The sequence below is a fragment of the Scomber scombrus genome, chromosome 13 (assembly GCF_963691925.1).
Source record: "Scomber scombrus chromosome 13, fScoSco1.1, whole genome shotgun sequence".
Classification (NCBI taxonomy): Eukaryota; Metazoa; Chordata; class Actinopteri; order Scombriformes; family Scombridae; genus Scomber; species Scomber scombrus.
In genome coordinates, this window is record NC_084982.1 from 15990155 (window position 1) to 16003310 (window position 13156).

Here is a 13156-nt window from a genome sequence, read left to right on the forward strand (position 1 = left end):
CGCGGGAGCTGCGCGCGCACTCGCGTCTGTCTGTGCGGCGCGCCGGGGCCGGGCGAGAACAGAGAGACTCGGGAGCGCGCTCACATTCCAGGACTGAACCCACCAGTCTACTTCACTCCCTCCTCCTCCTCATCCTCGTCCTACTCCTCCTCCTTCTTCACCTCCTCTCTCCACTCCACAGCCTGGCGCTGACACACGAGGAGTTGTAAGACATAAGCGTGGGAAAGAGCTTACTGTATATCAGACCTCTGCACTAACATAAATCCGCACCTACAGTACAAAAACCATCTTACAGGAGTTCATCTACTCTGTAAAGGTGTTGTAGCCATGTTCTCAGAATTATTGCTGTTATAGTATCTTAGCGTTAAGATACTTTCCTGAAGCTACAATTTCCTTTCAAATTATGTAACATTTCTGCACTATGCATGGAAAGTTGACTTGGCAACTTTGGTCCTAAAGCCCCCAGATTCATTGCATGTCAGTTGGTTTTGGTTAGCAGATCAATAGGCCCTTTTTATAGAAGAAAAGGCACAGTTGTTAATAGCACAAATAATGATGGTTTAACTTATTTTAGATGCTCATTTAGTTTAACTTAGGTGCTTTAGTTTCAGGATCCTGGTATTTTGAATACTGGCTGACTGTCACGCTGTCATCACGGCTTACTGGAACACTTGAATATTAACAGAGCCATCATAAATGTTATTAGTAACACATGTGCCTTTCCTACAATGACAAGTCAAAACGCCTGCTGTGGAAAAGGCAAATTGGCTAAATTTGATCCTTGGAATTTGACCCACTCAAATAAAATATAAACCTTGGCAGGTCATTATTAGCTCATTCTTTCATGTTGTGGAGGAGCTCTCTGTCAACGTTTAGTTATAAGATTGTTATTATTGTATTTAGTTCATATTGTACATGGAACATCTTTCTAAATAAAGTTGTATTAAATCAAATTACAGAAAGTACTGGAGAACTGATTGGTCTCCATATAATCAAACTGCCAGGTACAGTCTTTTGCCTGTGCTGTACATCTGTGTCAACAGGGTACATGCAGACCCAACAGCAAATTTGTGTCAATGCATGAAACTCCTGACCGGGTAATCTGGCCATGACCTGGCACATGGATGAAGTAATAAACCCTTTTCACAGCAGACATTTTGACTTGTCAAAGCAGGAAATGCACAGGTGTTACTAATAACATTAATGGTAGCTACATTCCACTTTGTTGAGCCAGTTCCAGCGCTCTATCGTGCATGCTAACTCACTGACATGACTTACTGGGACAAGTAATGAAATGTAGCCATTGTTAAAATTATTAATTACACCTGTGCCTTTTTTTTGAAAAAGGGTCTATTGGCGATTAACTATTTTAATGAATTAAAGGAGACTAGAAGAGTTGAAAGTATCTCATAAAAAGCAAACATTTGAGAAAAGTCCCCCAAAAAATCAACCAGATTTAATATGAGGTGAAGTGTACTTATATGTTTTTCTTTGTTACCCCTTTAATCATCCTTCAGATCCATCTTGGAACAGATGCCCCGGTTGGGAACCACTACAGGGCTCACTTTAAATCCTAACCTGCTGGAGCAGGACTACATCCCTCTGTGTCATATCTTGTCAGCGTTTAATACATTAAAAACAACAAACAGGACAAATAAAGGAGTAAAAACAATTTAAAATAATTAAAGTTATTTAAGTGCTAGACAGATAATGATGAGTGCTTAATGTTAAGCCAAATGTGGTAAAGAACATAAACATTAGATTTTGCCTACCTTTAAATCAGTCTTACATCCTGTTCGTTTCAGCTCTGTTGTGCAGTGACTAAACCAGTCGAATCCTCTTCACTATATGCATGAATACCTTACAAGTGTCATTCCAGGTTTTGATGTGGGACTAGTGTCACTTTTGAAGTCACAGCAGGTGTGTCTTGTGGCTATATTCCTTCACATAAACTGGTCGGTTCATCTATTCACACTATATTTGGCCTCAGTATAAGTGGGTCACCAGCAGAGATCCTATATTCTGCATACATTCAGAAGGCTGTGCATGATGTAGTGAGACAGTGGTTTCATTATGCTGAAGTTAACTGTTCTTTAGTGAAACAGGAACACTTCATGGATATAAAGCTGTATAGAAACTGAGCTCATTCTCAAAACATAATGTATATAGTTTTTACTTGTCATACTCATTGAAAATCAGGTCCCCTCCCCAGGGGGCAACAGTGTCCAAGTAAACTCTTATTATGCAAAAGTGTCATCTGATACATGACAGGTTGTACCTGCTTGTTTGATTCACAGAATACAGAGGTTTTGTTTTCATTCAGATCGGTCACAAAGATACTGAATGAGAGTGCAGTTAGATTTCCTTGGTGGCTGAGAACCTACATTGCAAAAATATCATCCAATCAAACATAACCTGGGAAACACAAGACAGATCAAGTGGGAGAAGATACTCTTTGATCTCCACTTTTATGGGTATCAACTAAATATTTGAATATGTTTTTACAAGATAATGATTTTGCATTGTTCTTTTTTTACATTTAAGATTAGATTTCGCTCTAGGTTTGTATGTTATATATGAGAAATCCTTTATTTCCACCTACATATTGAAGTCGATTGAAATCATGTTTGCAACTAAACATGAGGATAATTATGCAACAAAATGCAAACAATAGCCCAGTCTGCAGCCAGAGGCATAAGCAGATGGTGATCTATTTAGCAGGAATGTTTTTGTGAGAATAACAGTTGCCTAAAGTGTAATCCCATCTACATTTTTAATTGCACAACACATAAAATATTGAACCCTCATCAACACTAGGTTTTTTTTCTTCTTGAAAGCATCACTTTTTGCCCTCATTTATTAGATTCTCTTGAAAACATGCTATGAAAACGCTGCTGCATTTTAGGCTAGTTCAGTCCATCGTATCAAAGTCATAAATTAGCGTTTTAAAACATTCAGAGACGTCTCTGGACAAAGTCCAATCCTAAGGCATTTCCTTTGGAGTTATCTGCCCTCACATTCCATTTAAGACGAGGTTATCTGATATGTACAGTTTTATATAGCTTCTCAGAACTACTCACATACTGTTTATTTAAGTGTCTTGTTTGTTTACAGAGTAGAATGTTGCTTTTTAAGGTGTTCTGTATTTATTTGTTGTATGTAAACCACATACAACATTACATTTTGTCACCATGGTTCTGTGAGCCTTGAGAAATGGGAGTGAAAAATGTTACAGTGTCAATTATGGGCCATGCTGTCCTAAACATCATTTCTTTTTGACTCTGGTATTTAAACTTTGCTATTTTTAAATAGGACGCATGACTGCTAAAACAAATCTTAAAATTCTCATCTGACAAGAGGAAATAAATAATTTGAACTCTACATAACAAAAGTAACAAATATCTTTCCAAGTGCTCATCAGCAACTGAAATTACGTTGTGTGCACCTAAGGACTGCGTGTGTCTGTGTGTTTACCATTTCAAGCCTGCTGTATCACCTCCTAGCAACTGTGGGTCTGAAAAGCCATATATACACAGTCAGTGGGCTTTTTCCCAGGGGTTACATGGCACGCCGCAGGCAAGCAAGTAGTCCCTATAGCAACCCCTCAAACAGCATAGAAAGAACAAGACTAACTAAATGGAAACAGTAGCAGGTGAAGATATCTGGTCAGAGCAGCCAGTGGAACCTTTGAGACAATGTCTCAAACACAATCCAGCCGGGCACAACTAACAGCACCCAACTGTCTCCACACCTGATGTTTTTATGTCTTGCTGAAATGTGTGTGATCTTTCCATAATTCCACTCTCAGTCAGACACTTTTCAGTATGGCATAGGCTACTGAAGCATTTTCAGGATGCAGGACTGTTTGAACATTTACATGCAATAGCTAAAAATATGAATGATCCATTTGTGTCGTTGGAAATTTTAAGAGTATCCACATACGTGTGAGTTATTGGTATTTCTGAGAGAACTAAGCTGCAGTGGTGTGTGAACTGTTAGAGTATGTGAAGTAACACCAGAGGTGTAGTTGCAAAGTACTGCAGTGGGTATTGACATTGTCACACATTGTTATGTGTTGGTCTGTTGCTGCTGTGAGTTGATGGTATGCAGCACTACAGGAATGTGTGCTTTGTGTTGTGCATGCCCCAGCCTGAGCTCAGTCTTGCATCCTTCTCACTATTTATATAATAAGTGCCACTCATTCTTAGGCAAAAGAGGAAGATTTGCAAACCTATAATGTGAGTGTCATAGTTGATTATTTTGTACTTAAACAGTATAGTTTAACAAAATATTCTCAACTCAAGGTCCACTTATGAAAAATGAGTGGACCTAAGTTAAATTTATGATGTCAGAAGAACCTCCAAAATTAACTTAATATGCTGGACAGAACATGTACAAATTGTCAACATTATCACAAATAATTTCAAATGTATTACGCAATGCATAGCCTAACATTTATGAGAAATCACAGTCTTGTGGACATTTTCACATATTTCATTGTCAGACAGGCCTTGGTTTTATGTTGCTTGCTCTTGGTTTATATGCTGCTAAATAGAGTGTATTGCTGCCAAACCAGGGGTCACTGAATGGTTTAATGAGTATTAAAATTGTTATAATCATATGTTATGGCCTTTGCGGTCACTAGATCTCAAACCAATTGAACACCAATGGGAGACTTTTAACCAAATTGTTAGACAGCGCTCTCCACCATCAAAACACCAAATGAGGGAATATCTTTTGGAAGAATGGTGATAGATCTATCTATCTATCTATCTATCTATCTATCTATCTATCTATCTATCTATCTATCTATCTATCTATCTATCTATCTATCTATCTATCTATCTATCTATCTATCTATCTAGTTACAGATGTAAACAATCAGTCACTTTTTCTCATTTTTCTCTCTGAATGTTGATTTGAATATTTGTCCTATGCTCATACTTTGAGTGTTTACATAGATAACACTGCCCTCTTCTGGCAGATTACAGTACTGGATTTTTAATATTGATTCCTAAAATGTGATTAGCAAACATAAAGAACAGTTAATCTATCATACTACAGAAACACTACATAGCAGCCTCGCTTATTAATTTAGTTTATTAAGATTGTTTTTTATATCAGTAATGTTCATAAACATTGGAGAAATGGGACTATCCTTTTCATTATCTATGTAAAAGTAGTTAAATTCAGACTATAAAAAAAGACTGATTGTGCTTTAATAAATCAAGCTCTCAAATAAAGGGTTAATTTTACTTTTTTCATTTAGGGTATTGTGGTCAACCCCCATCTAACCCTTCATGCTACATGAATTAAAGATTTTTATTTAAGCAAAGGTACTTGCACACAAACACACACACACACCAAAAGAAAATGTACTGACAAAAGCATACAAACTGTTTTTCTTCACCATTTCATCTCATGGAGCTGCACCGCTGAATCACTATACTTCTGTCTCTATCGCAGTTTGTTGCCAAGGTAACTGAAAGAAACCAATGACCCTGTCATTATGTGGCCTCTTAGTACAAGGCATCATTTTCTCAGGGCCATTATGGAAATGTTTCCCACTTTCATAGAAGACAAGGTGTCATTCCATTTGCAGTCAGCTATACAAGAAGCCTTTTAGCTATAGACAGTGATTCATGTTGGTAGTTTACATAATTTGCTTGAGTCCTGTATGTGTCCCTGTATATTCCAGATGAGCTGTTGTGGATGATGATAATGTTGATGTTATTCTATAGGGTGCTCATAAGGTTACCACCATGTCCTCTATCTCCCCTTTGCAGCAGCATGCTGATAGTACACATCAGAGAAGTCACTTATTGTGCTGACTAGACACTTTAGGTCACATGGCGCCTGTATGCATTCATGCATCATCACATTTCAACTGAATTTGATCCTTATTCTTTCATATGATTTACTAAACTGATCCTATTTGTGTCACTGCTTCATTTGTTTCAATTCTAGCACTGATAATAGCATTTGTTATATTAATGCCTATATAATCCCTCTTAAAAGGATCTCTCTGCAAGAATTGCAAGGCTGCTGCAATTGTTAATCTCATGAATCATTAAGCTTTCATTTTCAGTCATGTTTCCAAGAACAATTTGTTGTGGGAGTGAGATGGTGTTAGGTGTAGACAAAAGCACAAAGGCAAGTTGGCAGATCCCAGACATTAGTTGGTGTGAGCTGCTACACTATGTGGGCTTCATCTAACACATTATTGTTAACATTTTACAATTTACATTTGGTTAATCAGTTTAATAAAGGGGTTATTGTTGACATCTAGGCAGGAAATTGTCACTCACCAGGTGTTTATTAAAGGAAAGGTTCACAATTTTTTCAAGTCTGTCTTTAAACAACATGGACATGGAATCAAGTTTCGCTTGCTGATATCATTATTTCAGTTCATAATGACCATCAAAGGATCCTTTCTTAATGCATTTTTAATGGAAGTGATGAGGGACAAAATCCAGAGTCCTTGTTTTGTGCTGATAATATAAAAAGACTTTCCCTGTCAACCAGCATGGCACGGATATTAACAAAAAGAGTGAATTTGGTTCTGGAAAAAAAAGTAACTTACTGAAATATCCATTTGATTTTGGACAGTTGACACCTCATATAAGCTTAGGATAAACATTTAAATACATATCTGCACAAATGAGGACTGTGGATTATGGCCCAAATTAATTACATTCTCTCAGTATGAACAGGAGAAATGTTTACAGCACAAAAAAAAATTTCTATGTTCATAAAGGAACTTGACTGTGACAGAAAAAATGTGAACCTATCCTTTAACACAAATGAAAACAAATAACAATTCATACAACAATAATATATCTAATTCAACCATATTCTTGAAACAAGCTCATTTACACACAGTTGCTAGTCCATTATGTAAATCAAATTAATGCAGTCTAACAAACCAACCCTAAAGTAAATCCTACTAACACTATAAATGTAGTGGACCAATATTACACACACCCAGCACAGGTCACCACAAACTACAGCCTCCAAAATTGCCTTAAAATCATTAGATGGAACAAACTGATCATTATTTCTTACATGAAGAGGAATTATTATTCACTCATTATTATCACTAAACTGAAGTGACTGATCTTCATGCCAACTCTGCTGACCACTTTTCAGCTGTCCAGTCACTTTCTCAAACAATCGGGCCGCCCCCCCCCACACACACACACACTTCATGTATTTCCTGTTGATGCAGCTCCTGGACAGGTGAGCTGAGCAGCAGCAGGGACGGGCTGACTGTCAGCAGTGAGTTTTGGTCCAGCCCTCTCTCCTCCACCGCAGCATCAACAGCAGCAGCAGCACATTCGCAAGATGGTAGCAGCGCACACTTCTTCACGTTCGTCGGAATCTGCCGAGTGGATTATTTGTTTGGATAAGAGGTAATACATCTAATGTCTCTGCCTTTATAGACTCATTTGATATCACTATACGAGTGAATGATAAAGGGGTGTCAGAGCGATTTTGATTTTACACCATAAACAGCTTGGGCGTTGTGTTTCACTGGCTGCATTAAAGCGGCTCTGTTGCTTTGATTTAAGACTTCAGGCTTCAGAAGTTGATTTAGATCATCCCTGAAAGCGCCATGTGTAAGATTACTCCCTTTATATAGCATATCAAAACACGTGTTAATACCTACCGGCGTTAACGGTGTTGCCTTACTGTTGGAAAACTATAAATCAGTAGGCTATACAACTGTAGCTCAGTAATGACCAGGGAAATATTGGTAGGCGTTTGATATAAGCTGTATGATGTTAAAATGTTTATTTTGCACTGTGTGCATTTACTACTTCATTACTTCATATTGATGTCAAGGGCAAATGCTGTGAGGTTTAATACTTAAACTGTTCAACTAGTCTGCTTTGCAATTAATACAAACATGGAAGGCAAATTATATGTAAAAGGTAAAGATATGTTAAAAAATCTCATGTGTGCAATAAGCAGAACTACATAGAATCTATGGTTTGGACAATGAACATACTTTGAGTTGCCAGGTTTTTATGCAAATAGCCCTGAATTAAACTTCATGAGATTTATGTTGTTATGTGATGAGGGTTTTTTCTGTCTTAAATCAAACTGCATGAACTATATATATTTCAGTGTGTCACAGATTTACTTGAGACCACTATTGCCAGTAATCCATTTAATATGCCATATGGACCCTCTGATCATTATGAACTGCAATTCTTAATTGCTTTGCAATCATGGACTTGTCCCAGTGAGAATATCAGACTGAATTATAGGTCTGCAACTATTGACTGCTTTCATTATGTTATATCTTATCTCTCATTTTTCCTCATTAGTCATTTGTGTTTTAAAATGAAAAAAGTAAATCAGTTTCCCAAATCCCAAGGTGCTAACTCAAATGTATTGTTTTATGCCAACGATCAGTCCACAACCCACAGAAAATCTTCACATTTAAGAGGCTGGAATGAAAGAATATTAGTGTTTTTTTCTTTAAAAAATTACTCGAAACAATTATCAAAGTAGTTGCTGATAAATTTTCTATAGCTCAATTAATCGATTTAACCAACCAGTCAATGCAGCTCTACCAAATTCTGCATATACTGTGTTTATACGTTGTTAGAGGTATCAAACCATCAAGCAGCTGCAAAGGACTGCTTTAAAAACTGATCTAACAAGACAACACTCAAGTGAAGATCTAGAAACATTTGATATCATGTATGCCATAGTGATATATGAATCATTGTTATGTTGCATCATGTTTTTTTTGACCAAAAAACAACGTAGGCTGCTTGAAAGGCACACTAATGTAACTATTTATTTAGCCCAGTTTGTATGCAGTTTTTTATAGAGGACCATGTAGTGTAAGCAGGCAGAAATGGTGGACACAGCTCAGGTGTAAACGGACCACCTTAACACAAAATGAGGAGGGAGCTGGAGGGACGCGTCACAAAGAAAGGTACAAAGTACATCAGCTATAAACAGCCAAGTGACGCAGTGTGCCAGACGTGTTTACACAGTAATATCCTCTGGTTAGTCGTAGGAGCCACCTGTGTTGCTCAAATCAAATGGTCCTTGTATGACTCACCTCTTCCTAGCAAATAGTGTGCAAACTTCACCTTCACCTTGTTCTGTTCCTTTTAAAATGGGGGTGATGATGAACATATATATTTCCATCCATGTGTGATTATACTACATTTAAAAACAAAGTTAAGTGTGCTTCACTGGCCTTTTTTCATAGTATACATTATAAAATGCATGTTTCACTTTTTAAATTGTTTATATTACTTTAAACTGGTTCAATTAGAACAACTAGTTGATTCAATAAATTGCTTACATCGTGCATGAAGCAAAAAATGCCCAAATTAGCTGATTTCAGCTTCTTTAATGAGAATTTCTTTCTTTGATTTTATATAATTTGTACCTGAATATCTTTTTGTGTTGGGCTGTTGGTCAGAGGAAACAAGACATTTGATCACTGATGACTCGAAGAAACTTTGATGGACATTTTTTTAAACTATTTTTTGACACTGTAGAGTTTAAATAGGTAAATGATCAATCAAAAATAGATTATAGTCAAATTGATAACACGCTGCTGAAGTCACATTAAACTTTGTAGTCTGACACAACATTTATCATATTGTACTTATATTGTCTATTTGATTGAATTACTATTGAAATTCTGTTTCTCCGTAGTGTAATTCCACTTCTGCTACCCCTGTTTATGGTGTATATAGCACCTATGTGCATGTCGATTATCATATATCAATGGTCTAAGGATTTAGGATGTAATATATTGAACAGATTGTGAGGCCTCTGAGATAAATTTATGATTTTACTCTATAAGTAGATTACATTGACTTGATTTGAAAGTTGTCACATTAGGTTCATGATTGTTTGTAATATTTGCTGCTTTATTTTTGTAATTAAACATTATGTCCTCAGTTGGACCCATAAACAGCACTTTTTAAAGGTTTGAATATACAGTCCAGTCAGGAAGTACCTGCATTGTATAGACATGATGTGACTACTGTGAGTTGAAAGATTGCCTGGTAATACTATTATTATAAGAGTCACACGCTTGCAAGTTGTTGCTCCATAAAAGCAAGCTTATTGTGTTATGACAGACCAGATAACACACTACAATAAGCAATTGTCAAAGCTTGTTTGTCTTTCTGAATTATTTATATTATTATATTATTTAAAGTGTTTGGTTTTACTTATTTTAAAGAATGGCTGCAGATTCAAAGGTGATGTAAGCTACAGTACAAACACCCACATGTTACATCAGAAGCTCTGGATTCAGTGTAACAAATGTGGGGCAGGCTTTGTAATACATTGGAGGGATACAACACACACACACATCTGCGATGATGTGAATGTGATGGGTGTTATCTGCCACAGCTCAGGTCACTCAATTTTTAGATGATCTGCCAAAAACAAATGGTCATTGAACTGCTTGCTAAGCAGGAGCCAAAACTGTTTCAGGAAAAGACTAATGAGAGATACGTTTCATAGCTGCAAAGCTACTGCAATTGAAATGAAGTTTTTTAATCTCCATCTTCAGAAAAAAGGGGGGTGGGGGTGCACAGACTGAGCGAGACAGAGCAAAAGAGGAGGAGAGGCTCGGGTGGGAATTTATAGTTATGCTGTAAGTGGTGCAGTTTAGGTGTGGTCCTGCTAAATAAGCCTGAATTGGAAGGGGTGCTTCAAGGGGTCTTAAACTGCAAAACAATGATAAAAACAAGAAAATAGCAGTAAAAACATTTTAGGAGAAAGTAATGCCAAAAAATGTGTCTTAAGAGGTATTTTTTTTAAAAAGAGTCCCCACAATAGAAAAACCTCAATAGACACATGAGGAGTCTTTGCTGAGTATTGGCTAAATAGAAATGTGTGAAAGCTGTCTGTTAGCTGATAGAGTTGGAAAGTAAAACAAATCTAAATAGAGTAAGAATTATGGATACTCTTCCTGATTTAACTCATAAGCTTCCTTATTGTAGAGAGGTGTAGAGGTTATTTTTATTTGTTCATATTGAAAAGAAATTATTAATAACAATGTTTTTACTATTCTGCATGTGTTTCTTAACTGTGATCTGCAGCACACAGTTGTTTATCGTCTAACTTCATCATAAGTGCAATTGAATACAGTTGTGAGTCCTGAACATCTATCTGTGATGCTGTTATTGTGTAAGTGTAGATGCAGCTTATGCCATAAGAGATTAACATAAAACTAAAGTACACTGAGATGAAATGGTGTCACATTATTTCTGCAGAGACACTTTCAGAATCCAGGCCAACATGAACTCATGCTACTTTGGCTGACAAAAGCTTTGCAGGATATGTTGGTACTTTCATTTTGGCAGTCACCTGTTCGTTGTCCTTTTCTTTTTATTCCTCCAGACCTGCGGAACGCTCTGGGGAAGATGTCGACATAATCCTGGCACGTCTAAAAAATGTCAAAGCCTTTGAGAGATTCCACCCCAGTTTGCTGCAGCAGATATGCCTCTGTGGCTTTTATGAATGCTTGGAGAAAGGCATTACCTGTAGGTCCAAAGACACTATGCTCTGAAAGTTTCCCATATCTGAAAACAAAACAGTTCATTAAAATGAAATCTGTGCTGTGTTTTTCAGTGTATCGACAAGGAGACATTGGCACCAGCTGGTATGCCGTCCTCTCTGGTTCCCTGGATGTGAAAGTGTCAGAGACAGCAAGTTATCAGGTATGACTGATATGATTTTCCACGTATTATATGATACACCAGTTTCAGACGACAGATAATAAAACAAATAAGACTTAAAGGTGGGGATGTCTCTTTTCTTTCTAGCCTGTTCTCTCTCACATATCAGCATATCAGGCATGCTCACATCTCTTATTAAAAAGACAATAAAATACATTCCAGTCCCCACAATTTGCATCTAAATCTGCACTGTCTCCTAAATTTTACAATCATTCTTTGACAATTTGAATAATTTTGTCTGCAAAGCCCCACTTGAAATTTATCACACATGCAAAAGAATTCATATCTAACCTGAAGCTTGTGTGTGAAGTGAGGGCTGTAAAGAGCATTTTGCTTATTACATTATTGAATATTTTTAATATTGCGATTCATACGGCTCAGTTTGTCTGGGTGCTGATTGGGGTAATTTATTTGCTGACTGGAGGGTATTCATCTATCTGCCACAAGTGTTAAGGTGATTGCCTCTAACCCCTGAGAGTGATCTGATCAGTGCCGAGCACCGCTCCTCAAGTGCTGAGCACAAAAGCCCTTTCTTTCAGCAGAATAATGGCGTTACATTAGCATTATACTGTGTCTGATATGTTTCACCCCTTCCTTATGTAAATGGAGGAATGATCCCTTGTAGAGCACCGTATCTGTTTCTCTTGTAGGATGCTGTTACTATATGTACACTGGGCACAGGCACAGCATTTGGGGAGTCAATCCTGGATAATACCCCCCGGCATGCCACCATTGTCACGCGGGAATTCAGTGAGCTCCTACGCATTGAACAGAGGGAGTTCAGGTCCCTGTGGGAGGTGAGTACCTCGGTTTGCTCCATCTGTACTTGTATCAGCCTACAGAAATTCTCTGGTTACATTTGCAGCCTGTGACATATCTCAGAGATGAACTCAAGGTAAGAGATTATATCATAGGTTCTGAAAAGGCTGTGAGCTAAACTTTAATCTGTTTTGTTTCCTTTGAGTAATAGGACTAAGATTAGGTACACTGACATGAATAATACATAGTTCTTAGTAAAACAAATGCCAAGGACACATTTAAAGGTGCAGTGTGTAAAATGTAGTGTCATCTAGCAGAACGGACTTGGCAGAAATGGAATATAAGATTCATAAGTATGTTTTAATCACTGTATAATCACATGAATATGAGAATTGTTGTGTTTTCAATACCTTTATATCTATATAGTGAGTGGGTCCTCTTCCACGGACCCCATAATGTCACACTGCCATGTTTCTATAATATCCCAGTATGGACAAACAAAACACTGACTCTAGAGAGGGCAGACTCTGTAGGTCCCCCTACACTAATGTAAGGGGAGGGTAAGGGAAGACAATGTCAGCTGGTTGCAATCTGCAACCTCACCACTAAATGCCACTAAATCCTACACACTGGTCCTTTAACTATGTTACCTGAAATAACACTAA

General features: G+C 37.3%; 1 protein-coding gene across 1 annotated transcript in view; it reads left to right on the forward strand.

The window, feature by feature from the left end:
- Window positions 1-7344: 7344 nt before the first annotated feature.
- rapgef4a (Rap guanine nucleotide exchange factor 4a) overlaps window positions 7345-13156 on the forward strand; it is a 36055-nt gene continuing 30243 nt past the window's right edge. Inside the window, exons 1-4 of the mRNA XM_062431158.1 lie at window positions 7345-7412; window positions 11395-11537; window positions 11626-11714; window positions 12383-12529. Coding sequence (XP_062287142.1) covers window positions 7345-7412; window positions 11395-11537; window positions 11626-11714; window positions 12383-12529 — 447 coding nt within the window. The remainder of the gene's footprint in view (window positions 7413-11394; window positions 11538-11625; window positions 11715-12382; window positions 12530-13156) is intronic.